This window comes from Lactuca virosa, chromosome 3 (assembly GCF_052849685.1).
Source record: "Lactuca virosa cultivar CGN04683 chromosome 3, Lactuca_virosa_CGN04683_v6, whole genome shotgun sequence".
In the NCBI taxonomy this organism is placed as follows: domain Eukaryota; kingdom Viridiplantae; phylum Streptophyta; class Magnoliopsida; order Asterales; family Asteraceae; genus Lactuca; species Lactuca virosa.
This window is the reverse complement of record NC_136428.1, coordinates 305,348,408-305,376,202: the sequence shown is the minus strand read 5'-3', so window position 1 is coordinate 305,376,202 and position 27,795 is coordinate 305,348,408. Positions and strand designations below refer to the sequence as shown.

General features: G+C 36.8%; 1 protein-coding gene across 2 annotated transcripts; it reads right to left on the bottom strand.

Moving 5' to 3' along the window:
- Window positions 1-4,629: 4,629 nt before the first annotated feature.
- THO2 lies at window positions 4,630-22,434 on the bottom strand. Of its 2 annotated transcripts, XM_079086470.1 has the most exons (32): window positions 22,142-22,434; window positions 21,933-22,058; window positions 21,154-21,195; window positions 18,832-18,891; window positions 18,655-18,717; window positions 18,366-18,446; window positions 17,673-17,744; window positions 17,528-17,575; window positions 17,386-17,454; window positions 17,165-17,298; window positions 16,849-16,924; window positions 16,465-16,658; window positions 15,777-15,857; window positions 15,446-15,644; window positions 15,130-15,360; window positions 14,968-15,048; window positions 14,771-14,890; window positions 14,633-14,692; window positions 13,873-14,000; window positions 10,994-11,090; window positions 10,781-10,909; window positions 10,347-10,450; window positions 9,969-10,149; window positions 9,506-9,687; window positions 8,498-9,104; window positions 8,322-8,426; window positions 7,839-7,994; window positions 7,688-7,768; window positions 7,234-7,602; window positions 6,250-7,149; window positions 5,230-5,582; window positions 4,630-4,976 (listed from the first exon to the last, which is right to left on the bottom strand). In XM_079086470.1, the coding sequence occupies exons 1-32, from the start codon at window positions 22,274-22,276 to the stop codon at window positions 4,907-4,909; spliced, it is 5,334 nt and encodes a 1,777-aa protein (XP_078942596.1). In that variant the 5' UTR covers window positions 22,277-22,434; the 3' UTR covers window positions 4,630-4,906. The 2 variants fall into 2 exon arrangements, with proteins under 2 accessions (XP_078942596.1, XP_078942597.1); XM_079086471.1 differs by lacking the exons at window positions 21,154-21,195; window positions 21,933-22,058; window positions 22,142-22,434 and adding an exon at window positions 20,667-20,855.
- Window positions 22,435-27,795: the final 5,361 nt, after the last annotated feature.

Below are 27,795 nucleotides of genomic sequence, written 5' to 3'. Positions count from 1 at the left end.
CAAAAGTTTCAATAAAGTCCTAAAAAAAATTTGAATGAAAAAGCCCAATAAACCGGATAAACTGGACAATTTAGCCCTTATCATCCGGTGACCCTCATTTAGCCGGTTACAAAAGTCTATGCGGATTGGGCATGCTTAGGTGGATGGTGAGTCACTTAACGAAACTTAAATATACATCATTCATTCGTTCGTGCCCTAAAATCGGAGCAGGCAAAAATCGAAGCAGGAGGAGGAGCCACAAATTTCGTCTTCATCTTCTGTAGGAAGTAGAAGATCAAATCGAAGAGTGATGAATCGATTGAGAAGCAGGTGCTAATGCGATGATCCCGTTGGAAAATGGACTTTGTGGACTCCGTTTAACCTGGGAAGAAGGTTTATAGGTTGCCCAAATTACCAGGATGTACTCAAAGACTGCAAATTCTTCCATTGGGTGGATCCTCCTCTACCAAATCAGTGGTATGCAAATCTCTTACTAGAATTTCACAACAATGTTAATTTGGAGAACAATGCAATTTTCGGGGACTATGGACAACAACAAGTTGAAGGGAACTTTTTGGAGGACATTGTGGAACAACCAGTGGCACAACCACCATTGGCAAATCAACCCATGGAAGGAGTGACCATTCAAGTCCAGAATGGACAAGAAGGTGGAAAATGGAAATCTTTTTTTTATGTGTTCATGGTTTCTTTTGTTTTTGTGTTGGTGATGTTGAAGGATTTGTAGGATAGACAGAAGATGTATGGAAAGTAGTGTTTTGGTGTCTTAATTGGTGTGTGTAGTATGTATTATGTTGTCTATTTTTGTCAAGTGAAATGAATTAACAAGTTTATGTTTATGTGTGAATTAACAAGTTTATGTTTATGTGTGAATTAACAAGTTTATGTATAAGTGCTTCCAATGTAATCATGAGTGAATAGAATGGGTAAACAATCAATGGAATGAAACATGAATGGAATCATTAATGAATTGAATCAATAAACAATGGTTGGAATCATGCATGACCGGGATGGAATCATTAATAAACAATGGAATCATTAATAAACAATGGAATCAATAATGATTGGAATCATTTATGACTGGAATCATGCATCACCGGAATCAAGTATGGTTGGAATCATGCATGACCGGAATCAAGTATGGTTGGAATCAAACATGGTTGGAATTCCAGTTAACTTAACAATGTAACCAATCACCACATTAACATACACAATAGAATCAAATCAAACACAACATAAACATACACAAGTTAATCAACTTAAAGATACATTAACCATATTTATCATAGAACATGTAATATTAAGCAAAGCCAAATGTTTGAATGGATTGTTGTGTAAATGCCCAAACCATAATCAAGGGGCCCAAAGCCTATACTTTATATGGCTATAAACAAAAGGGGCTATTAACAAAAGGGGCTATCAACAAAAGAGGCTATTTTTGTACATGTTCTTCACAAAAGCATGGGTTAGAAACACCCTAATCTAGACTAAGTGGGTTGGATGAACTCATCATCTTCCTATTTTTGACAACCACCACCTTCTTCAATTGTATTTTTCTTATCCTCTCTGAAGTCTTCCTCTTTCTCAGTTTTGGCCTCCTGCCCATGTCCTCCACAACCAGGTCCTCCTGCTCTATCTCCTATACACCCATGCCATTCTCATTGATTCCCTCCTGATCCATCCCTTGTACACCCATTCCATCCTGATTCATGCCATTCTCATTTATTCCCTTCAGATTCATGCCCTCTTGATCCATACCTTCTTGTTCCATGCCCTCCTCATCTATGCCATTCTCAATGATTTCATCCTCATCCATCCCTTGTGCACCCATTCCATCCTGATTCAAGCCCTCTTGATCCATACCTTCTTGTTCCATGACCTCCTCACGTATGCCCTCTATACCCATATCCTCTTCAATGATTCCATCTGGATCCATACCCTCCTGATCCATTACAATTAGTTGACTTTCAGAGACTGTTTCTACAGTAAATTGGCTAGGAAATTCAAAACCCTGCAACAAGCATATCAATATATGGTTAGGCATACTAAACACAATAAACTAAAATTATTTTCTAAACCATACCTGTGATATATCAAGCTCCACATGTACATGTTTTAGACCCTCAAATTCATATAATTCTTCCTCATTGATTCCAAGACAATCCAAAATCTCTTGTGTAGTGTAATTCGACTGTCTCATGAAATCAATATCACTCTTTACATCCACTCTTTTTTCATCATCAACTTCAGGACTCTCCACATCTCTTGCCTCTTCATTATCACTCTCAACAGTAGGAGTCACCACATTTTCTTCATCAAGATTAGAAGTTCCCTCACCAAATTTTGTATTCCCTCTACCTCTGTTGCCTCTTTCTCCAGATCCCCTACCACCACCTCTCTTCCCTCTTCTACCAGATCCACTACCCCCACCTCTATCACCTCTTCTAGATCCTGTCCAGTTAGTCAAATCAGGATCCAATTTGGGTCTGCCCATTTTCTTTTTAGGTTTTGGCTCAGGTACAACCTTTGGATTTTTGCAAGAAGCTTTATTATGTCCCCTTTGAAGACAATTCTTGCACTGTACAGTTCTTCCCTTGGAAGACACTTGGGGGTACTTGTCTTCATGCTCAGAGACATGTCTCCTTCTTTTGACACTGGGTCGTCTTGGCATCCTCCTAGCTGTAGGTGGAAGGGGCTTGGTATAGCCAGTTTCTTCCCACAAGTTACTTCCATTGACTGGAAGTATGTTAGACTGATTTGTAGCCATGTAATTACTCTTGTTGAACCAAGTGCTAATAAATTTCTTTGGATCTTGGTCGGTGTATAAGATTGCTACTTGTGCATGCACACAAGGTATCCCTACTATCTCCCACATTCTGCAGCTGCAGTAATGATGTTCCAAATCAACTCCATAACTTTGAAAGCCATTCCTAATTTCATATGAATTAACACCACTTGGCACTACATACCAAGTCCTGCAAATATAAACATTTAGGTTATTATAAAGGTAATAACAGTCAATTAAAAAGCTACATTTATTTACGAAATACAAAATATACCTTATATCCTCAGCAAATTCCTCCATCTTTAGAAGTGCTGCTAAAATTAAGGACAGTGCCCTACACCTTGATCTATAACATTTTGACCATGACACCTTGCAATGAAATTTACTTTGAATTATTGTTGCATTTCCTTGCATTTTAACTTTGGTTTCCTTACTAGTTCTGTCACAAACTGCTTTGCTAACCAAGTTGGATTCATAAGCCTTGAACTACTAAAATTCCTAACACATGTATGCCTATCATTCATCTTTTTCACCTGGAATGAATTTTCAGTACTCATCCATGAAGCACGAACCATAAAAGGGCATTTTTCTGGATCACTAGCACACATAGCCACAAGTCTAACACTATCACACTTCTTGAAACGAATTTTATAACCCTTATAGATGGAATAATTTGTTAAGCATAATTTCAGTTCATGTCTAGATTCACACCTTTCTCCAATAATCGGTTTCATCACATTCCATTTGGCCTTCGGATTATGGAGAGTATACGATTTCATCTTCATCACTAGATTCTTCAGTGTTTTTCTCATCATCTACTTCCACTCGAGCATTCTCTCCTTCACCTTCCACTGGTTCGTCATCACTGTCTTCACAAAGAACATTAAGGAATTCATCTTTGCATCTTGAAACTGATTGGTTTTTAGAAAATCATCAACTTTAACGTCGATTGTGTCAGGCTCAAATACTTCTTCATCCATCGCCAAAGGACACGAGCAGAATCGATCGATCGATTTGTCGGGAATAAAGTTGACGAGAAAAGGGGTTTTCTTAAAAAAAAACCTAAATTAATGAGGTCAACGATACAGTCACCATTAAGATGTCATGTAGACTTTTGTAACCGGCTAAATGAGGGTCACGGGATGATAAGGGCTAAATTGTCCGGTTTATCCGGTTTATTGGGCTTTTTCATTCAAAAAAAAAATTAGTACTTTATTGAAACTTTTGCAAAAATATAGGGACTTTATTGTAGTTATCTCATTCTTCAACATGGCTTATATTCTCGCGAATAATTATAGTTTCAAGAAACTTGTTGTGATACCATGTCTAAACATATGCCAAATATCAAATATTATCCATTTGTTTGTGATTTCTTTTCTTCTTAAATATTTGGAATCATAATCCATGATCTCGCAACATTATGTGCAAAGTTGATTGTTGTTTTTTTCGTTTGCTAAAAACTATAGGCATATGGGATTAGAATTTAGAAGGAAGCATAAGTGGTGATTTTAGTGAAAAATATGCAAGGGCAGGGACTTTAAAGACATCTTGCCGGTGCAAAAAGGTACTTTTAATCATCATTGTTGATATATATTTTTAGTTATTGAAGATGCTTAACTTTAAAATTTTAATATCGGATTCACCTCTTGGATGTTGAAAAAATTGAACTCTCTAAAGTCTGAACTACTAGTAGGCCTAGCTCATACCTCTTGGATGTTGAAATATTTGATAGCCAATCAAGTAACAATAATAAGAAAGAATACTCTAAAGTCTAAACTACCAAGCTGATATAAATAGGTTGGATTGGCACCCGCACTGCACCTAAGAGGTACATGACACAATCAGCATTGGCATTGGGTGAACAAGTCAAAATTAAAAGCTTGTAGCACGAAATAGAATTTAGGATACAAATGTACACAAGTAAAGAAAAAAGTGTTAATTAAGTTTCTAGTGTGAAGCCGAAATATGGAACCTGCTCTAGAGAATCTATTATCATACAGAAAGTGACAAAAAAACAAAGAAACAATCAGCCTCTGATAAAAGTAAAACCGAACACATAATACATGGTGGCAGAATGTGCCAAAAAAAATTCAGCAGAAAGACATGAGGGAGGGGAGTTATTATCTATTTGCGGTGCCTTCTCTTTGGTTCAAGCCTCTTGCTTTTTTCATCTTCCCATTCTCTGTCATACATTCTAAAGAGAGCATTGGTTAAGGAGATGTCAAATAAATAGCTATATATCTTTGAGGGAGGGCATTCTCTCTCTCTCTCTCTCTCTCTCTCTCTCTCTCTCTCTCTCTCTCTCTCTTGCACAAACAAGAGAAAGAGAGGTGTTTGTCCCACTCCCACCACTGATTGGTTGTAATTTTTTTGTGTCAAATGCAAATGCAATGCAATAGTGAAGTTTTTGAAGATATAAATAAATAAATAAATAAAATGAAGGATACGGGCGAGATGAAGTCGTCTTTGGGGGTGCATCTTTTCCATGCATAATATTAATACGGCTTTGGCTTTGGCTTTGGCTTTGGCTTTGGCTTGGTTCTTCCATGTAGACCTGGCGTGGAAGAGCAGCCGTTGCTTTTCGGTCGCCTCCCCTACCATCCCTTTCCCTGTCCCTATCCCTATCCCTGTCATATGGAGCTGGTGCCATGTTCATATTCAGGGGAGGAGCTGCTGCTGACACCGGAGAGTACTCACTGCCCTCTGACTGATGATCTCGTTTCAGTTTCCGCCTTTTCGAAGCATTCGGGTCCACCTCCTCTTTCATCACATTACCCTTTTCCCGATCTCCATCCTCAATCTACTTTCACAAATCCCAACTTTTATTTTCTTATCATATCATTTGTGTCTTTAAATTATCTTATCCACTCAGCTCAACCATTTTCAATTTCTCATAATACCAATACTTCCTTTTTTTTATTATAGTTTAACAAAAACCATTTTTTTCAGGAAAAGGTTGGTTAAATTACAAAAAACCACAATGCATTTTCATTACTATCACTACTACTAATTTACTAGTGGCTAAATCAACAAAAAAAACAACAGTAGTTAAATAAATGGCTAATATGATATCAAACCCTGGTACAAGGGCAAAAGTGTAATAACTTAATCACTATAAAAAATATTCAAGTGTTTAGAAAAATTATCCAGTTTTGAAATACAGAAAAGCACAATGTTATAAATTCAGGCACAAAACTATTACTAACCATAATACTTTTTTTAACCAAAAAACATTAATTTCCAGTTAGATGGTTCTGAAACCGAGACACAACATGCTGAAATCTAAATCAATAGAAAAATAATAACAGTTGAATAGTGATGGTGAAAGTATGTTGTAGTTTGTCCCGGCAAGAAATGGTTTATTTAGATGGTCAATGGTTTAATCAATCATCAAGGAAAATAGAGTAAATGAATAAAACAGTGAAAGCAGTAGCATGTATTTTGGCTTAAAGTAAAATAGGAAGTACCTTTTCACGTTCATCTCGCTTTTTATCTCGAATGTCTTCCTCTCTTCTTCGTTTATCGTCTTGAGAAACGAAAACATTCTCCTCAGATCGTCTGCGTTCCCTGTCATCATGTTTTGGAGACGACCTCTGTGAATGTGAATGTCTGGGTGTTGTCCCAAACCTTCTATCACCATCTTCATCTTTTTTATTTGGAGTTGTTACGGACTGGAGCACCACATGATGTTGTGGCGGATAAGGTGGCGGTGGTGGCGGCAAACTGGTGCCACGAACCCGGTCATCAGCATGCACCTGAATATCGTTATAGCGAAGTTTACTTCTTTCATCCTTATTACTTCTATCAACCGACCGCTCTCTGCTGTATCTTTCCATTGACCGATCTCTTGACTTTTCAATCGCATCCTCTGACCGATCGAATCTTTCTCTTTCTCTTTCTCGGGAATGGTATTCGCGATCCACGAATCTTTCATCTTTGGCCCCTAAGGGCTTATCGGTAACTTTATCATAATCAAGAGGAGGAAGTGGGTGATGCTTCTCTCTATCCGGCTCCAAATCATGTACCTCTTTGCGGCGCTTAATAGCGGCGGACCGGTCTTGTTCTCCGCTTGGGCTCGTTCTCTTTGTGGGTTTATCGTTAGATTTCGAAGAGGCAAAAACAGTATCAGTCCGTGGAGAATGAGAGGGTCGAGATGAGGACCGTTTTTGGGCATCTTCCGTGGATTCCTCTTTTATACAAGAGTTTCTTAATTCGGGCAGCTCAGTGTTACACCCTTTTTCGTCTCGCTCAGATACTCCTGATGTTCTACCAATACCTTTGGCTTTACTTTCGTTTTTTACAACATCCTGCTTTGGTTGCTTTGATACAGATGTGCCACCCACTGACCTCTTCGCTGCTGATCTCCCCTGAAACATAATACATGTCAAAACAAGAAAGGCAGAGTGAAAGAAATGAAATGTTCTCAAGAGTTTTATAATATATATACATACCTCAGAGTCTAGAGCTGTCTTGGCAGGACCTTTTGAAGAGTTCTCCTCCAAAACTCTATTATTATTCCCAGAATCATCCGTCTTGGAAGCATCTGAACCATTACTTAGTGAACCACCTTTTACTTTGTCATACTTATTATGTGTCACACTTTCATGTTTACTTTCCCAAGGTTTTGGTCTTGATGTTGATGTGGTCTCTCTGATAGAAGAATCATGATGCTGACTTCTACTACCAGTTGCTGCTTCACTTGGAACCATGTTAAGGCCAGTAGTACTTGTCACAGCAGCAGCAGCATATACAGATTTTGAAGCTACTGGCTTCAAATCAAGGTACCCCATACCAAATTCTTCTTCTGTAACCCATGAAGGCTGTGTAACCAACCATGATAGAATGGAACTACATCAGTATCAACAGAATGTATGTAAAAATAAAAATAACATCACATCACATCACCTTTCGAGCAGCCAAGGCTGCAGCAACACCAGTAGCCAACACCTTTAGGTCTTCTCTTTCGTCACTTTTAAGTTTAGCTACCTGATAGAGTTGTTATATAAGTATGTATGGTATTAAATAATCTGAGCGGCCTAAGTTGACTAGCATTTACCCTTTTCTCAAGGTTGATCCCACTTTTTCTAGTAACGGGGAAAACATTTGAGACTTTTGTAAGCAAAATAAGAGCATTTCGAATCTCCATGTACTCTACAGATTCCAAGCACTGAATCAGTAACCTTGTGATCCTTTGACTCCATTTCCAGTGTACCTTTCAGCACAGCCACAGCAGTAAAAGAACACATTCAGATTTCAGAGATAGATTACAATGACTGGATTATATCTATAGGTGCACATCAACCAGGCCCAAAAAAACCTGGTCAGGTCAAAGTCCTAGAGTTCAAAATGAAGGACTGAGGGAGATTCCAGACCAATTATTATCTGTCCAATTCAAGATAACAATAGCATGAGAAGTAGATGTATTATGTGTTCAGAAAGAAGGTTTTTTTTTTATGAGAGAGAAGCTACAGGATTCAGATAGTAAGTAGTAACATAACATAAGTGATAAATAAATATAAGCTCTAGATTTCCAACTCACCTTAATGAATTGGCTATACGTGACACGCTGGCTGTTTGGGTATCTATAATAGACAGCGAATCCAGGCATGTTTCCGCACTCACGTTCATATATAGATTCATCACTCTGTACAAGAAAATGAAATCATATAGGGAGGGAGGGAGGCATACATACATACTTCAAAAAAAGTTGTTTACCTTCCAATAATAGGCTGTCTTGAGAGTCTCAAACAGAAATCTACCAAGGCGACCGACCTCGTATTCAGTGCAACAGCATATCATGGGTTGTAATGTTTTACATATGAGAACATCAATATGATTGACCGTGTTAAAAAAAGGTGTGCCCAGGGAGTGAAGGGTGTTGACAAACATGGCACAATATACAGCATCAGGCATGCTAAACGTACACCTTGGAAATATACAGCGTTGAAGGAACTCCATGTTGATTTTTAAAGTATCAGGGCAACAACTCAACCATTTATCTTTCTCACGACCCAAACGTCTACGAACAGAGGCAACGTTTTCTTCGTGTTTCTGGAGTTCACTGGTTAGCCTATCCAAAGATTCTTGTATTCTTTCTTTGTCTTTCTTACGTTTGGTGATTGCTGAATTCGAATTATCGGAAAGCTCTTCCAAGGCTTTGAGAGCAGCATGTTGTTTGGCTATCTCCGACTCGTAACGACTTCTAGGAACATAAAGATCGTACAGGGTTAGACCCCAAAAGGTAGCATATAGATCAGGAGAGAGACTGTTCCAAGCTTTACAAGGCAACACTGTTCTAACGGTATCAAGAAGATCTGACCACCTGCCACCACGGAATATTATTATTATTAATTAATGCACAAAACCCAGTCATCAGATCAGATGGTATCATTAAGCTTTAGGGATTAGTATGAGGATTCATCTGTTCCTAAACTTGCCATCCAACTCTCTACTGCACAAACATCAAAGATAACAACTTTTGGCTTTACGTATTTGGGTACTTGTACAACTTGCTCTAGAGATTTGGAGTTACAGTTACGAATTTATTAGAAAAACTGAAAGCTTTATTTGCAACTTCAATATAGTGTTGGACATTTATTTATTAATAATAATAGTACCAATAATAACATCAATGATGATGATACTTGATCTCAACCTTCTATTATTCTACAAGTTGTGATTGGTTGTAAGCAAATTAGAAAACACAAGTAATAGAAACATTACATTATGGTTTTCCGGGGAGGACCAAGATCAAGTATAAGTTTTCCAGAGATATCTGTGACTTCATTCTCTTTCCCTGCAGCTGGATTACTTGTCATTTCATCACAATCTAAAGGCCAAAGAACATCAGATGTACTCTGACATCTGAAGAGCCTCATCACAGGCCGATAAATTAAGAACGCAACCTGGATAACAACCAAGGAAGAAAATTAGAATTGAATAGTAACGTACTTCATTGATTTGTTTAGCATCCTACTTTCATGTCTGTTATTACAGCATTGTAGTTAGAAATATCCACCCAATTACAGCAATGTCATCCAAATACAGAGCAATTTTTAAAGCTATAAATGGATAGATTTGCCAAAATATGTTTTAATAAGATAAAAGTTGATGGGTAGATTTTTTTAAGTAGGACGCCTTGATAAGCAAAAAGATGGGAATATAATGAACAGAAGTAAAAGGAAACCTCAGGTTCAAGGTGGTATGAGTGTATTAGATCATGAAGATCCGGAACCAGCTGAGCATACGAGGTTATAGGAGTCATTGCACCAGATAAGAACTCCACGTATTGCAGAAGGGACCCATGACACCTGTCTAACTGTTCACAGACCATCTTAATGTGAGGAGAGTCAGCCTCGATCACAACCCTGCACAGCAGACACCCATTTGAGTCTTTCTTTTTCATTTGTTTGTTCAAAAAACAAAAAAAATAAATATAAGTGAAGATGTTTAATAAGAAAACAATGAAAAACATCACTTGTCCACCAGCCATCTGTGATGGTGATGGTGATAAGTTCAGCTCACATAAAATGGTAATAATAAATAACCACATAGACAGACTTACACGGCACGATGCTGAGCAATAAGTAGCAAAAGTGGAATTGCCAGCTTCGGCTCATCCTTTGGAAGCAATGAATCACGTAGCCTGTTGGTGGATTTGATTAGAGCCTGCAAATTATCCAACTTCAATATTAAACAAGGATGGAAGGATTGATAGATTTCAAGTTTTGGGACATTATTGTTGAATGTTGATGCTAAAAAAGAAAAGTGCATATCATCAGGTTTACAACTTCTAGCTTCTCTTACAAAAAATTGTCAACTGATGCTTGTAATCACTTTATATCCAGTTTACATATATAAATAGTAAGCAAAAAACAAAACTTTTGCCAATTGACACCCATATTTTGATACTACAGACAGTATTCTTCCCATATAATTATATTTGATATTTAATTTAGCCAACCCAACGTAAATGTGTTGTGGTTTAAATGCACCTACCTTATTGTTGCGGGTTGCGCCAAAAGAAGTAGCCTGATAACGAAGAGTCTCACTTCCTGCCATAGCATCCAATTGCTCTTCGGTCATGTTCTCTGTGTACTGGACATTAGCCATTTGCTGGATAAGTTCCTGCATCAACAGTAAAATGTGTTGCAGTCAACAAGAACCTCAAAAAGATAAAAACAATGAAAAGCATAACTAACTAACTAATACCTGCAGGAGAACAAGCTCGATCCCACTGCCCTTTTTCAACTGATTTACAAGGTACTGGAATAGACCCCTGAGCTCCATTGATGGGTACTTCTTACACCTGAAAAAAAGTAACAAAAACTACATCAAATTAGCATAAGCACGCATTTCGTGATCCTTGGTTAAATAACTTATCAACTGACACAAAAAAAAAATGGCTGTATCCAAATTGCCAGTGTGGCTTCATGGTGACTGTTGACTTGTCATCCTTACGACACGAGTCGTTCACTATATGCTATTTATATGTGTAAACTTATATAATACCATTACACACACACACACACATTAACCATCAAGTAGAGAAGATATTTGGTATTACATACCACCAAAATTTGTCGGCACTCAAATAAAAACAAAGTAATACTTGATGCTTACTTTTAGAAACTAAAACACACAAAAGATCAACTCTAATACTTACAGCCATGAATCTGAGATTTAAAACACAAGCACATAACGACCATGTTTCTTAATCATAATCTAGAGTTAACCGTCACAATATTAGAGGGGAATTTTTCCAAATTGAAAGCATGTTCCAATGATGACTTGCACTGTTGCACAAAAAAAAAGTGTACGATGCCTTTATTTAGGTACCTGAGTTCAGCTCTACAGAAGAAAATAAACAAAATATAATAGAAAAACACATACTTTTATAATTCCACTAAATAAAAGAACAAAATACACCCCAATATTTTTTTAAGACTTAACTGAAATAAGTATAGAGCCCTTCTATGCCCCTAAAAAGTTAACCACCTTTATATGAATGATCAACATTCGTTAACACATAAAAAAAAAGGTAAAAAAACTATTAAAAAAAACAGCTCAAGATAAAGAGGAATAAAGAAGATAATGCATGCTAAATAAATAAATAAATAAATAAATAAAACTACAATGCACAAAAAGTTATGGAATAGCTTATTTAAGAGTACATTTCCATTTACAGTTGTACAGAAATAGTTATATGAATTCAACAAGGAAAAAAAAGGAATCCATCCAAACCGATTGGGAATCCAATAAAAGATTGATCGGGCACATGTACCGGTTGATGGACCAAGGGAGTATACTTTTCAAGTCATGTTATTCTATAGCCACATACCATGATATCATAAAGAACACAATTATAGAATTGACATATCAAACAAAGGAGGTGTATATGTTAATTTCATATCTTCATGCAACAACATATGGTGACAACAATTTACAAGTTAGTGCAACAATGTGCAAAAGAAAATTATAAAAAAGAAAAAAGTTGAGCATTTTCTTCTAGCAACAAATCAGGACTCTGGTGAGAGTAGAACAAATACCACCATTTGATGTACCTGAGGTGTGACTACCGGATTATGAAGTACAAGAATACACATAACATGCCAAGCCTCTCATAATATTCCCATTCATCATATGAAAGAGCTGAGCAGCATCAAATCGTCAAGAGCTTTGGTAGATGAAGCTTAATAATAGTTTAGCATTCAGACTCATCATCTACCTTCAACTGCAGTGCAGGTGGTATATAGGAATGTCTTTTTTTTAGTATATTATGCCATTGCCATGCATTGCAAAGTTACTTGTTCAGCATTTCTGAATTTATCAAAAGGCCGTCAATAAACCAACCACACTCCTGACTGAAGGAACTAAAGGAAATCACCAGGCTGAAATTCCGTTGCTCTAATAGAATACAAGTAAGATATCCCTGTATCAGTATGTATGCAGTAAGAAGGTGAGAATCCTTCCTTACTGCTAGGACAGGGCATCACCTTCCTTGCTCTGGGAACACTATGATTTATGTGATGGGGGTCGCCTATGTCTTTCTTAGTACAAGTGGGAATGTGGGGCAATAAAGTTGGTTTTTGGGGGGTGAAACTTATGTTAATATTGTAACTCCAGTCCAACCAATAAGAGAAGAGCAGAGATTCAGCTAACACCCAGCAAGTAAACATTTGAAAACAGGTAGGAGTCCCAATTACTGACCAGACCACCAGTCTTCAGAGCAAAACTTCAACACCCACCAGTTAGAAACTTAGCATGAATGACAAGTGATTTCATTCATACTTATGCAAGATTGCAAACCCCAACAACAACAACAACAAGATCAGTCGCAGAAAAATTTCCCCTTCTTCACTTGTAGCCAACACAAAAATAACTACTAAATGGTCTTGAAGTAGTCATTTTCTAGCACTACAAAATCTTGAACGTAGTGTATTCCCAGCCCACAAGCACAAGAAAGAAATTCTATACAACAACTTCATCTGCTCTCTCACACTAGTAGATGTAGATCTAGGTTCCACCAAGACAGATCCCTTTTTTGAAACCGATACAAAGAACAAAGCATGCCACGGTCTTTAGGGTTTAGACTACTTCTCAATTGGCAGCTCCAACAGACACCAATATATACACTAATATGCTCATCAACTGATATCATGGAAGTTCTCAAGTCATGCTTTTGCAACCATGCTCATGCTGATGACCCGTCCCCACCCGGTCGGATAAAGATTCCCATGAACACTAAACACAAGGACACTTGATATTGGTAAAAACTTAGCACAAGCACTAAACCAAATCAGGAAAATTCACTAGGATACAACTATGCAGAAAAAGAGAGGTGTTGTGTCTTTCTGTTTGTCAATCACTTACTTAGTCACAAGGTACAAACATGGCACACTCTCAAAAATAATGAGTTTAGGTCTAAATATCATAAACTTCAGTGGCCCGGAAAAGTTAATTAATATATACCAGTACAGCATGGAAGGCACAAGGTCATGCATGATTAGCAGCAGCACATAAAGGTCTAGGAGCATAGATTAAAAAAAAGATGCAGCAAGATGAAGTAGAAAGGAGAAAAGATTACTTACAAATGACCCCAAAATGATGCCAAAGACTGAAGCCAGTCTGATAAGTTTAGGCCGTCATCTTTTAGCTTTTCACGGCCCCCTTGTACAAGCCGTTCGATCACAACATATTCCAAAATATCATACTCAAGCTGTAGAGAAAACCACCACAATTCAATTCCTTTTCAAAATATCACATGCAATAAGAGAATCTTAAACATCCATCCGAGGCATCAACAGAACAAAATCACCACCAGTCTACCACATGTGGCATGCACAAATATCATATGTACTATGCTACTGTAAAATCAAACAATTATCTCCATGAGAACATGATGCTTCAACAGGAAGATTTTGATACCGAATACCAGTCAGCAAAATACATAAAGCGTTCACACATTTCAATCTACTGATCAACTAGGAAAGCATCCTGATATACATGTTACAAGTTGCCAGGAATAATAGCCTGTTTTAGACAGCTACCTATAATACACTATGGTGAGCATGCAAGAAAATCCTTACTAATAGGTATTAATAACCATTGAATAATGCTTTTCAAAAAATACGCAATGGGACAAATTATCCCAAAGCTACTACAATAATCCACTAAAATTACATACTAGACACCAGTGTTAGTTGTTCTGGATTGTAAATCATGCACCTATTATAAGTTATAGCTACTTGTAGAAAACAAAATGGAGGTAAATAATCAATCCTACTTTCCTCATGAGACAGCATTTATGCAAAGCACACAAGAGACAGAGAAGAGAATCAGAGTACAGACCTGTGTCAAATATTTGAATGCATCTACAACTGGAGCAATCATATCCCTGTATGCCTCTATCTGTAAGTTAGAGTAACAACGATAATATTATCTTCTACAAAATGCCTGCCAAGTAAACCTGATGAACGCAATGGGTACCTGGTGCACAATTGTTCTGAGTACAGTCATGGGATTCGCATGAGCTAATTTTGCCACCATTCTTCCAAGCTGTTTTAGATTTTCCTTTGCAAGCCGTTTCAAGATCCGTCTAGTGTCCAACTGTATTTGCAGATTAACCTAGAATGATCAAAGGAAGAAGGGACAATGAATCAAGTTTAATAATGTAGAACCTTTACCTTTGCTGTCTGTTTAGCAGAGAGAACCATGGGGCTGGCCTCATCATCCTTTTCCCATTCACCATATAAACGATACCTTGCCTAACATCACATCAGATGTTAAGATTCTTCTTCTTAAATATTTTACTGCTTGAAATTGAATACTATAATAATAATGACAACCTCATATGGTAGGAGACTCAGTACAGCCCATATCTCCTGTCCAACAGCAGGATTTGCTGGTATTAACTGTAGTGAAGGAAGTAGACATGCACCAAGCGCTTCCTCAAGGTTCAATCTAGCTTCTTTTAGGTGGAGGCGGGGAGTTCGATTTCCACCAACACCGCCTTCCAAATCACCAGAATTCACACTCTTCAATGCACAAAGATAATAACCTCTCAACACTCGGCATATCTAATCACCATACAACAACAGATGCTCAGCCTCATCAAATCATTTGGATAATTTGGAATATCTTGAAAATATAAAAAGGCAAAACCTTCTGTAGAAGCAATGTATCACGATGAAGATAAGGTCCCACACAAGTAAGCATCTCAAATAGCTCTTTAGGGATATCAATGAATGATCTTTTACTGGACTTGCTTTCTGTCTCCATGAGATCAGTACCCCCCTCCGGAATTTGAAGCTGTGGTTGACGGACAAGTTCATAAGCAGGAGAAATCGTTTTCTCGATAAGCCTGCAAATGTATCCACATGAAGCACATTCCATACCAAAATCCAAAATATAGTAAGCAATGTCATTTCAAATTTATATATATATATATATATATATATATATATAGATCTTAATTCAAGGATATCAAATTTACCTAAACAGTCCATCACAAATCTGAATATGTTCAACCGGATTGAGAGGCAAGAGACGACGGAATAGGATATTGGCATGATACCTGTAAAATGATAACCAAGGTAACCAACAAACCAAACCAAAGCACAGGATCAATGATAATTGATAATCATCAGTTTACCATGCAAAAAAGAGTACAAGTGGGGGCCAACTATTTCTTTGTGTTCTCATTACTGACTAATATGATATGGACAAGCATTAGAGGATTCTTACAGTACATCATGCAATGCATATCATAAAACTTATCCCAGTGACATTAAATGTATAGAGAACATAATTTCATTTCATATGGAAATAAATACATATACTGAAATTTTCCATCTTGCGTCTATGGAATCTGTTACTATTGAATATATCGATTAAGTTCTATGCCAAGTACTAAGTACTTATGGTTCTTTACATCTCTAAATGGGGCAATAGATGGAACTGGATCATAAAAAAGTAATAATTGATGTATATAATCAACTAGATTATCCCGACATCTAGTGGGGGCACAGAAATACTGTATTATTAAATACTCATATATCACGAAAGAGTCATAAGGATAAGGTGCAAAGATGAATAGGCTAGCAAACTAAATCAAACAATGCTAAATGCACATGAAAAAATTAATAGAGGAAAATAAAAAGATGAAACTACAAAAGGTTTACCAGTCATCCACAAAAAGGAAACCAATAAGCAAGCCCAAAGTTTGACTTTTTTCAAGCTCTGAAGAGCGTTCTGTAACAGCCTCACTTTCCATATCTAGAGCAGCAAAAAGATCTACAGTTACGTCTCCTTGTTTTTCATCATCCATGAGATCCTTTCCTGTAGCAGCGAGGTTGATTTTGCCAATTTTATTGGCCTATGCATCACAACAGAAAAATAAATCCATATCAACAGGTCGCAACATAGTAACTAATAGTAGGGAATGCAAAAGAACAAACATGAAATGTATATATATGCTGCAGTCCAAAATTTTGTAAGCAATAGCCCAAATCCAATCACATACAGAAGCAACTACGGAAATGTAAAAGTTGTTTAAATTTATTTACCTCATCAAGTCGCTTTGCTGAAAAAACATTATAATGCTCAAATGCTTCATCATCATTGGGAAGTAGATGTGCATATCTGAATCAAAAAAGGAAGTCCAAGTCCATCAAGAGAAGTGGCTTCAAAATATCAAGTAAAACAGCTTCATTCAAGTACCAAGCAACACATCTGTCCGATAAAAATAGTTGGAAGAGATAAAAAGAAAAGCAAAGCTTCTTCCATAACCAACCGAATAAGTCCCCATTATTATCCTAGGTGAAACCTTAAGGAAACAAATTTATTGAAAGCAGAAAATTAAATGAATGAATGAATACTCACATGCTATCAAGATCAAGAAATTCTTTTTTAACCAGTATTGCAGTAAGCTGATAGAGCCCAAAGGGTACGGTACTATTTACTTCCAAACGCTGATAATATTGGAACTTGAACCCAAGAATTTGTGAAGCATTAGACTGCAAGAAACATCCAGATCAGAAGAGATTGGATAATGTACAATTAGAGCCTTTCAGACAATGCATGCATATTTAAGTCTGTTGTACCTTGGGGAAAATAGGGATCAGGTTCAAGAAGACATTGTTATCCGGCTGAAGTTCAAAACACTCCAATACCTAAACCAGCGTGTACAGTCAAGTGCCTCATTTATTGCAACTTCAATCAAGACAACCAGAAAGGGTAACTTACAATGTCAAACACTCGGTTTGGATCCAAATTGAAGTGCCCGATTAACGACTGCAAAGAATCAATTAGTGAAAAAGAACAAAGTAGGAAGTCAGAATATATATATATATATATATATATATATATATATATTTAGTAGATGTCAAACCTTGATTATGCCAACCGTTGCTGCTGATGTATTTTCAGAACAAACTTCAGAACCTTGACAAAGAAGGGTAACCTACAACAAAATAAGGAACACCAATCATGCACTACAAAAAAGAATGGAAGATAAAGTGTTTCCCCTTTCAAGCGGTTAACCACATACACCGAAGTAGGCTCTAAATTACAACTGTTTTCCCTCCCAATCCACATATACTTATAAGCATCAAAGCTAAACAAAGTTAACTTTTGTTAAATTGTGCAACAATTATAACATGTATTAAAGTATGGTTTCTCCAATAGGTTCTCTTCCTCTCAGTTGGGTCATTCATGGGTGTGTTTTGCTCCCACCCCTTTTACAGTTCACACTTGTTTTTTTATAAAATGTTCAAGAAAATTTGCTTCATCAGATTATAAAATGCTAGTATTTTCTTAAACCAGGAAAGCTCTTTCCCCAAGGGAATTGCAACCCTTGGGAAGGATTTCAATGCAAGAAACTTAAAAGTAGGAATTCAGGACTAAGCTACATAAGCTATGATTCGATCATATACCCTTTTAGATCATTAAATATCAACAATGTCAAGATAAAATAGACCAAATATTAATGCTGACATCACTAGAGATGAGATGCAAGCACAATGTCAAACTCAAAACAGAACCAGCTGAAACTGAAAGTCTCCTTAGAGTAGAAGAATGATACCAGCTTGGCATAGCCTTCACTTTCTTCTCGAAGAAGGTTGAATTTGGTTTGTTGATAAAGAAGACGAGTGTTAACCCTGACCTGTAAACAAGAACACATAAACATCAACACAAGGAGAAATTTGTGCTGGCATCAAATACAAAATACCATCAATAGGTTTTTAGCAACCCAACTACTGGAAGGAACTATATTTGAGAAGACTTGAACACAAGGGGCAGATACAGCTGATCGTAAAATTTGTAAATCCAATTATAGAGAACTCACTGATAAAGGTAACTTTCAAACCTACCTCTTTTGACTTCAAATCAGTGGCCTTTATCTTAATCATCTCTGAATCCCATAGAAATTCTTCCTGTAAACTCCCAATCAAGTGGTTTACTCACTCTTAGTGCTCCAAAAACATGGAATAATTAAGTTACAATGTACTTTTTAGCATTGTCTATCAATGATGAAAATTATAAATTACCTCACACCGTTCATGGAACAGCCTCAAAGGGACCACAGAATGTTCCACCATCCACTTTGCCTAAGAGAACACAAAACCATGTCACTGGCATATAATGCCTAAGTGGGAATGCATTGAAAATGAGAAAAAACATGAACATCTATCATAACCTTGTAATGATGAGATATTAATAATGTTTGGTTACAGGAACTGATTAAAGACCACATGCTAAGTTCTATGTGATCGGGTACATGTATGTCAGCCACTAAAGCGTCGGTTAATAATTTGTTTTAACCTCTCTTTGTAGTGTAAAGAACAAGAATATCATAATACGCATTCTTAGGTCCAGCTACAACAGTTAAGAGTAAATCAAATATGCTGCTGATTTGTATTATTAGAACATTGGAATGTACACGGGCATTAAGAGGCATCTGCCTAACAACCTTTCTAACCTACCACCTAATTTTCCATTGGTCTAGTTTTCTTTCATCCTGCATCACATGCAGCTGCACAGCTTGCCCAGAAAATAATTGTGATGCATACATGAACAAGTCAATTTAAGCCAGCAAAAGACCACCCCCCCCCCCAGCTGCACAGGAGTAACCCCTTTTACGTCAGACAACACACACACACACACTCAATTTGAATGAAGATGGTGTTTACACTCGCATGAAATGACAACAGAATGTTTCAACGGGGATATGGTTGCCCTAAATCAGTGAGGGAAAAGAAGAGATATAAAGTTCATCTTCTTAAGCTAGAAAACATGTACACCTAAGTAGAAAGACAGACAATCAGATAGAAACAGTGAGCATGTATATATACTAACACATGCATACATATTGTATGGAAGCATTTTGTGTGTGGGTCAAAAGGGGGGTAGAGGCACCTTATTATCTTCGATAACCAAGAGAGAGAAAGAGAGAGAAGAAGAAGAAGAAGAAGAAGAAGAAGAAACGATGCATGAGACCCACATAGATCTCATGCCATACAACTCTAGTTGGTAGCTATTTAGCTAACAAGATCCATGTCTTCCATATTGATTATGAGATATATGGTAAGCCTTAAATACCATTTTGCCAACATTTGCGTAATGCATCTCAGTGTGTTGCGATTTATAACAATAAGAAGTTAAAAAATTACTAAAAGTATGTAACAAAACAAGAATTCACCCTTGGTGCTAATCAATATTTTGAAAGAAAAAGAGGTTCTTGGGAAATTAAAGAACAAAGGTTTCTAACTCTATAGAAAGCTCATAGCAACAACCCCAAGTTCAGCCTAATGCTCAATTTTACACGAATAATATGTAGAAAAGCTCAATGTTGGTCTACTTATTCTAATATTCAAACATAACAACGAAATTACAATATTGTTTATAGAGGATGAACCTTAGTTCTATATCCAGAAGATAAATAAAACTTGAAGACGAAAATACCCTGTGTATATAAGAAATACCAAGTCTAATCAAATAACCATTCTTTATGTAATTTACCCAATTCTATCCATTTTACCCAACGGCAAATCAAATTAAAGTTTAAACCCAACTAGCGTGTTAACAAAATATCTCTATACCTAAGTTTGACATTCCCTCTTGTTCTAGCAAAGATAACATATTGGCTTTAGCATGCCTATCTAAGAGACATCAAAGGGTCCATAAAATTGGCCATTCTATACTTAATAAAATCGATACAATTCCACATTTTCTATGTTCAACTTCGGTCAAAGTACTCCTTTACCATCCATTATCCAATTTGATAGTAATCTACCTCTAAATCATTAACCATCGCACTAATACATGTCACTTCTTGCCCGAGGTGTCCCAAGACTAAAGTGGAGAGAAGCTCAATATTTTTTACCTATAATGTATATTTTTCCTTCCAACTTTAGTTGGTTGCTGAATGTTGATCATTGCAAACCTGTTTGGCCATTCTTCAACCACTTCTTGTGCTAAAATCATCATAACTTGCATAAACTATGTATAACACATTAATATGCACATAACATATCTCTATTGTAAATGAATATGATTTGTATGTATTCGTTGTCATACATATCATCATTCTTATCTTATAGACTATATAGGCTCTAGATCAAAAGAGACCTTGAGACATATGGCAACGACTTAATTAGAAACTCAAGTACATGAATTCATAGTCTCACAAACGCCATAATCATGTCTGACTGTGAATTAGAATTGTGTAGTGAGCTTCAAAGGAAGAAATGTAAATTAATCATAGAACATCTCCTACCAAAAAATCATGTTTAGATTCCAAAACATATAGGAAAATAGTGCCTTGAAAAAGCATTTATCACACCAATAAATCAAGCGAAATGAATACTGACCAATTTAACCAGACGAGCACGAGATTCCCCGGGCATTGTCAGCTGCAGAAAAAGGCCCAATGCTAACTATCAGTTAAGATAACACTACAACATACTAAAATGAGATTATTTATTTGCAATCAGCTGCATAAACAGTAAGCACACACACACACATACATACATAAAGTGATCACAACATTTGATTGTAGACAACTCTCCAGCCAAACCTAGGATTAGGGAACACCGAAGGAACCCCTAAATACTACTTAAGTGCATAAAACTTAACTTCGTCTTCTTACAAGATTTGGCCAGCAAAAAAGGCTTAGTGCAATTAAACAGGTCCTCGTGCACCTTGGATCAAAAGCTCATAGCCAGCCCCATTTGCCAAGTTCATAGAACAAAACAGATTATATTTTAGGTTCATTGGGCCAAAATTCAAATAGATGATTTTATTTAAGTTCGTATTACTTGTCTATTTTAAAAGAAGAATAGCTAAACGTCCACTTTTTAAGTAAAATTACGTCCTTCTGAATAGCAAACTTCATATGGAGTTTGGTACCAGTTTACCACCAATGTGATCTGTTCCTAATATTTGTTATAAACAAACAATTAACTTATAAAAAGTTAGAAAACATATCAACTTCAATATTGAATAGTTGTGTGTGTGGCCCATAGACATGAAGTCTGGCTCATCTTTCAAAACAAAAGAAGCAAGTTTTTGGATTGCCCTTAACTCAAGAAACCTAAATACATGATACAAGATTCTAATATTGAAGGTACTAAATTTATGAGTCACTCACGTCTTGAGCCATTTGCGAGACAATATCAGCTAAATTTGATGACACTTCTTCGTCAGAAATTCGGTCAGAAAACTCAACCAACTCCAGTGCTGGTTTACACCTGTGAACCGGTAGCTCTCCTCTAACCTAACAATCAGCAACAAACACAAACATATTTACGATACGTGATAAGATAAAACTATTTACATGGCATAAATATGAGCACTTACGATATTCCAACAAAGTTCATAAAGATATCTAATAACCGGTGCCGGAGCAGGTGGTTTAAAGCTAGTGCTTCCATTCTTCCACTCACGAATACAATCTTCGGTGACGTATTTACAGTCCAGCGCCGGGAGAGACATGAATGAAGAAGAAACCAGATTAAAACCCTAGAATTGTCTGTGTTTGATTCGGGATTACTATGTCTAGGCTTTTCAATTCATCGGGCTAGGGGTTTTGAAGTCTGCTATTTCCAGGTTTTCCCTTTTTGGTTGATTCAAAGAAATGCAAATAATATTGAGTCCATCAAACCCGTAGGTGCCCTATTACCCAATAAAACGCTATTGTTTGAATTTCTAGAGAAATATCTATTTTATTTTTGTTATTTTTGTTATTAAACATTAGAAAATATACTAGTTTGTCAAATGTAGCTGCTAGCTGAAAACAGAGAGCGGGTAACAGATAGCGGGAAGCGGGTAGCTGGTAGCGGGTAACTACTAGCTGGAAGGATAGTTTTATTTGTTATATGAATGTTTAACAAAAGTAGCTGGAAACTTTTGAAATATGTAAATATACATAACAGGACAATTTAAGGGCAATTATGGAAATTAATTTCAAAAACTCAATAGCGTTTTGTTAAACGCTACATGAAGTAGCTTTTAGATTTTGAATGTTTTGTTTAAACTAAAAGTTAAACGTTTGTATTGTCAAACGAAGCTTTTTGTTTAAACTGTAACGTTTAGTCAAAAGTTAAAAGTTAGAAGCTCTCAAACGCCCCGAAACGTTTTGTGTCAAACAAGCCCTTAAAGGGTTTAGAAAATTCTTATTATTTTGTATTAGTTTACCAAAAAAAATATTGTTTTTTAATAGAAAACTCTAGATTAGTTAATTTTATATGATAATTTGTCATTTTCTGTTAAAAATTTTCTTTAATTTGGGCAAAATCAAGATAATCGAGATTTTTTTGACAAAAAATAAACGTTTAAACTTTTTTATAAAACGAGGTTTTTAAGTCGCGCGTTGCGGCGACTGTTGTTGAAAGTACATTGTTATAAATGGAAAAAAAAACATTAATAGTTATTTTAATATTTTTTAGCAAATCTATTTAGAATACGAATCTCTGTCAAAAATTTATCTTCCTTTACATAAGAATTTCCATAAGGATTGTCTTGTGTTGATGTTAAAAGGCCACGAATCTTGTTATTTATATCGACATTTAAATGCTTCAAGGGTATTTTGCTAACTTGATCAAATTTTATTCTTCTCATTGATGATGATCAGTCAGCAATCAAACAATTAATTTAAGGGAAATTGCAAAGAATAACAACAAACTAAAAGTATGTTGCTATTTCTTGCATTTAGCCATGATTGGGCTATTTGCAAGAAAAGGCGAGGTACTTTCACTATGTTGTTTTAATCTTTTTTTTTCTAAGTTTTACTCTAATGTCTATATGCTAGGAAAAAAAACTACCCATATAATAGCAAAACCAGTATCGTCAAAAAACAAAGCATTTATTTTTCACATGCTATAAATTGACATAACTTTCAAAGTACAATGTTTTATTAAGAAAAAACATCAAGTATAATTAGATAATTTTAATAGCAGGTTGCCTTAATAAAAATGAGTATCAGAAAACCCCTATGGAAACTCTTATTTTGTGTTTGCAATAGTTCTCACATGGGACTTATTAAAGGCGACATGAATCCACATAGATAAATTTACATTAACGGGTATTTTTTCCCATTTTGGAATGTCAATATAATATAGGGAATGAAGAAAACGGATAAATAAAAAGAAAATACAATAGTACCGTACTACACTTCATAACTCTTGTAACATCCTGTTTATTAAATAAATAAATAGATAAAAATTGATGAACGAATAGTCGCCCTGAAAGCCATAATATTTAGCGGAGAGTGGTTTCGGGGAGCCAAATGATATATTTTAAACTTTCGGGGGTCAAAATGTAATTTAAGGATGTATTTTGTAACAATTTTCAGAAGTTGGGGTGTGTTTGGTAAGTATGGGACTTAATATGAAAGAATTTATGGAAGTGGGGGCTAAAGAGTAAATTCTGGACCAACTTGAAAAGGATTTGTTGAGGGAGGGGCTGTTTAGTAATATTCGGACTTAATTTGTAAAGGAATTCAAGGGACATGGTTTAAATGGTAATTTATAGACTTCCTTTGGAAAGATTTTATGGATGAGGGGTTGGAACCGTCATTATGGAAAAGATGTGGTAAGGGACGGGGTATATAACTGTTACCTCTTAATCCTAACCCTAAGATGGACAACAGTCGCCACTTACACTCTCCACCCTTATGCCTCCCACCACCGGCCGCCACCCCATTCTCCCTTGCTCTCCGATCACCGAACCTCCATCTCGCCATCGTCATCAGCTGACCATGTTGCCACCGGAGTTAACCATCAGCCGCCATTGGAGACGGATTGACCCGCCACTGTAGCGAGTGTTGTTGTTGTTACGCCGCCGCCCGTGTGACTCGTCGCTGCCGCCGGAAATGGCCTTCAGTCGCCATTTCAACTCGTTCCAGCACCACCTGCTGCCTAGTCGATGGATTGGAGCGGTGGTCTCGTGTCGGGAGTAGATATACGTTGTTGTTGAGGCCGTAAGCCACCAGCCATCGCCCTTGCGCCGCCGCTGCAGCTGATTCAACGATAATTTCGCCACGCCGTCGTTCGTCGCCACCAGCCACCGTGGAAGGTGGCTGTGTGCATGTTTGCCATGTGTTTAGGTGTGTTGTATGTAATGCTATGACCGGAAAATGAAGAAAGGGCCACCACCACCACCACCGTGAGGTGGTGGCTGCCACCACGTACCACCGTCGGCCACCACTAGGGTGGCTGTGTGTGTGTGTGTGTTTATTTTGTTCAGTGTGTGTTTATTTTGATATTTAGCATTGTAAAGTGTAAATTACAACTTGGAATAATAAAAGGAATTGAAAACCACCACCTTAGGGTGGTCGTTGCCGCCACCGGCCGCCGTGTCGGGTGGCGGTGTGCCTTGTTGGATAGTGACTAGTTTGGGGTGTTTGGACAAGGGACTAAAACCCTAGTGGGCCTTGTAAGCCCTAATGGGCCCAATGAAGCTTAATGGACCTAAAAGCCCAAACATGTGATTAATGGGCTTAGTGAAACCCTAATGGGCTAATGTGGGTTGGAAACTCTAATTAGGGTTTGGAAAACCCTAATGCAATAAAACCCTAATTTGGGACTTATCGGGACCGCATCGGAATTATTTAATGAACTTAAAATATTAATTAATAATCATTGCAAATTAACCTAAGGTCATGTGGGACTAAATGGATTAAGTCCTTAATGGGTTAAGTAGGAAAACTTAACCCTAATCATCATTTTATGTGAAAACCCTGATTTCACTTGGGCCTTGAGTTGGGCCTTTCCATTGGGCTTTGGTAATTGGATTATTAATGGGTCATCCAAGAATGATCATATGGAATAGAATATGTTGTTGGGCTTCAGGGTAAGGCCCATGTGAAGGTCTGGGCCCAATTTGGAAAATTGGGCCATAGATGGGCCATATTTTAGGCCTTAAGGATTATATGATATTGGGCCATTGGAGTGTAAAATGTTGGACTAGAATAAATTATTGGGCCTTTGAATAAGACCATGTAAAGGCTTGGGCCCAATTTGGAAAATTAGGTCATATGTTGGGCTTTTGCCCATTTGTGACAACCCGATATTTCAAGTCAATGTAATGTTCAAAAAGTCAAATATTATAATCTATTTTGAAATCAATAAAAATAGCGTCAAAAATGAATTGTTCAAAAGTCTCAATTGGGATACATAAATTGTTAGATATCATATCAAGGTTTACATAAATATAAAGAACACGCAAATCCGAGTTATAACGAAGAAGTTATGACTAATCGAAGATTCACGACAAAACCGGTGAAACGCTGTCAAGTGTAAAAAGTGAAATTTCAATAAAATACTTTTTAGCCTTAGGTATCTAAACGAAAGTCGTAGATTATGTTAAACCATAAACGTGCATAAAAAGAACGCCCAAATCTGACTTCGTATGAGGAAGTTATGATTTTTCTAAGTTTCGGATATAGTAGTAGACAGCTAAAAACTCGAAATAGAGATCGAGCGATTTTTAGCCGACGCAACCTAAACGAGAATTGAAGATCTCAATGATAGTAGTACAACGGTAAAAAGACAGACGAAAACGGACGTCGGATGTAGAAGATATGATTTTTAATGGATTTTTCTTGTCCCGGCCTACAAAAAATATAATATTAAAAACTTAAGTCAAAATTAGCCGACGGAGTCTAAACGAAAGTTGTAGAGCATAATCTCACCTACGCGTGGATATAAAGAATGTCGAAATCGGAGCTCGTATGCGAGAGATATGAATTTCTGAAGTTCGGGGCACGCACACCAACCTTATCCGAAGACTCACGACGCGAGCAAGAGACTCACGACGTGAGTCTATGACTGATGTGTGCCAGAGCTAGATGACCAGGCGTCGCGTCTACGGGCCAAACTCACGACGTGAGCCATCCCATGCTCACGACGTGAGTCCCGAAAGTTCACCCTGTAAATAAGATGTGAGGGTTCCAACTTCCCTTGCTCAATTCCCTCTTCTCTCTCACTTCTACTCTTCGGTTAGCACCCCGAGACGACCCCGACACCCCGGTTATGTATCCAAGTTCCGACGAAGGTCCGAAGCTCCGAGAATCCCGAGAAACTTACCACTTCCCGGTCGAAGTGTTACCCGAGTAAAGTCTCGTTTTCATCAAATCATCACACTTTCCAGGTGAGTTCATATCCCTACATTTTCTCGTCTTTTACATGTTTTAGGGGGGAAATACAAGTGAAACACGAGAAAAACTTATGTTAAAATACGCATCGTTACATATGGTTTCGAATAATTTACCTACGTTTTGTTCATAAATGTTAAACTACATTAATACCAACGTTACACTTTACATGCAAAGTTGATATTACATCGAGTTTTTATCACCAAATGAAACACACTTTCGAAAAACTATAATGGGTATAGTTTACGAGTTATTCATAGCATCTTTACATAAACACTGTATAAAGGAAATACTTTTATCTACGAGAAATGTAGACTTTTCATTCCGTAAATCTTTTGATACTAAGTTTTGTGAGACATTCATCTTCAACGTACTCTCAAGTACGCATTTCAAGTCATGTATTATAAACCATAATCTCTTGGAGGGAGAGCGTGATACTTGTGTATAGATCTATACGGGATTGACAATTCCGCACCTAAACTGTTAGCTACAGTTAGACCGGCAGGTCTGGGGTGATAAATGTCATAACACTGCAACGCCTGGAGAATTCAGTAATTACAATATATATGTATAAATCCATTTTCACCTTGTTACAGGCAGTCTGGGTCAATAGCATGGTTATAAAACTCACATGGTGTATCAAAATATCTTCAATTTACGAGACTATTAAATGCATTCAGTAATTACAATATATATGTATAAATCCATTTTCACCTTTTTAGCATGAAAGATACTATTACATTCCAGTCTTTGGAACTTTTTCATACTACCACACATACATTGAAAATATTGGATTTTCTGGAAACACGCTCAGTCATTTTTACCAAAGGACATACAAATTTTAGTACAAAAACTCTTA

Excerpts from the sequence above, each read along its gene's own strand:
- THO2 (XM_079086470.1), bottom strand. The coding sequence starts at position 22,276 with ATGTCTCTCCCGGCGCTGGACTGTAAATACGTCACCGAAGATTGTATT. Across the intron at positions 21,196-21,932 it reads TCTCGCAAATGGCTCAAGAC|CTGACAATGCCCGGGGAATC; the intron begins GTGAGTGACTCA and ends CTTTTTCTGCAG. Across the intron at positions 16,659-16,848 it reads CAGCAAAGCGACTTGATGAG|GCCAATAAAATTGGCAAAAT; the intron begins GTAAATAAATTT and ends TGTGATGCATAG.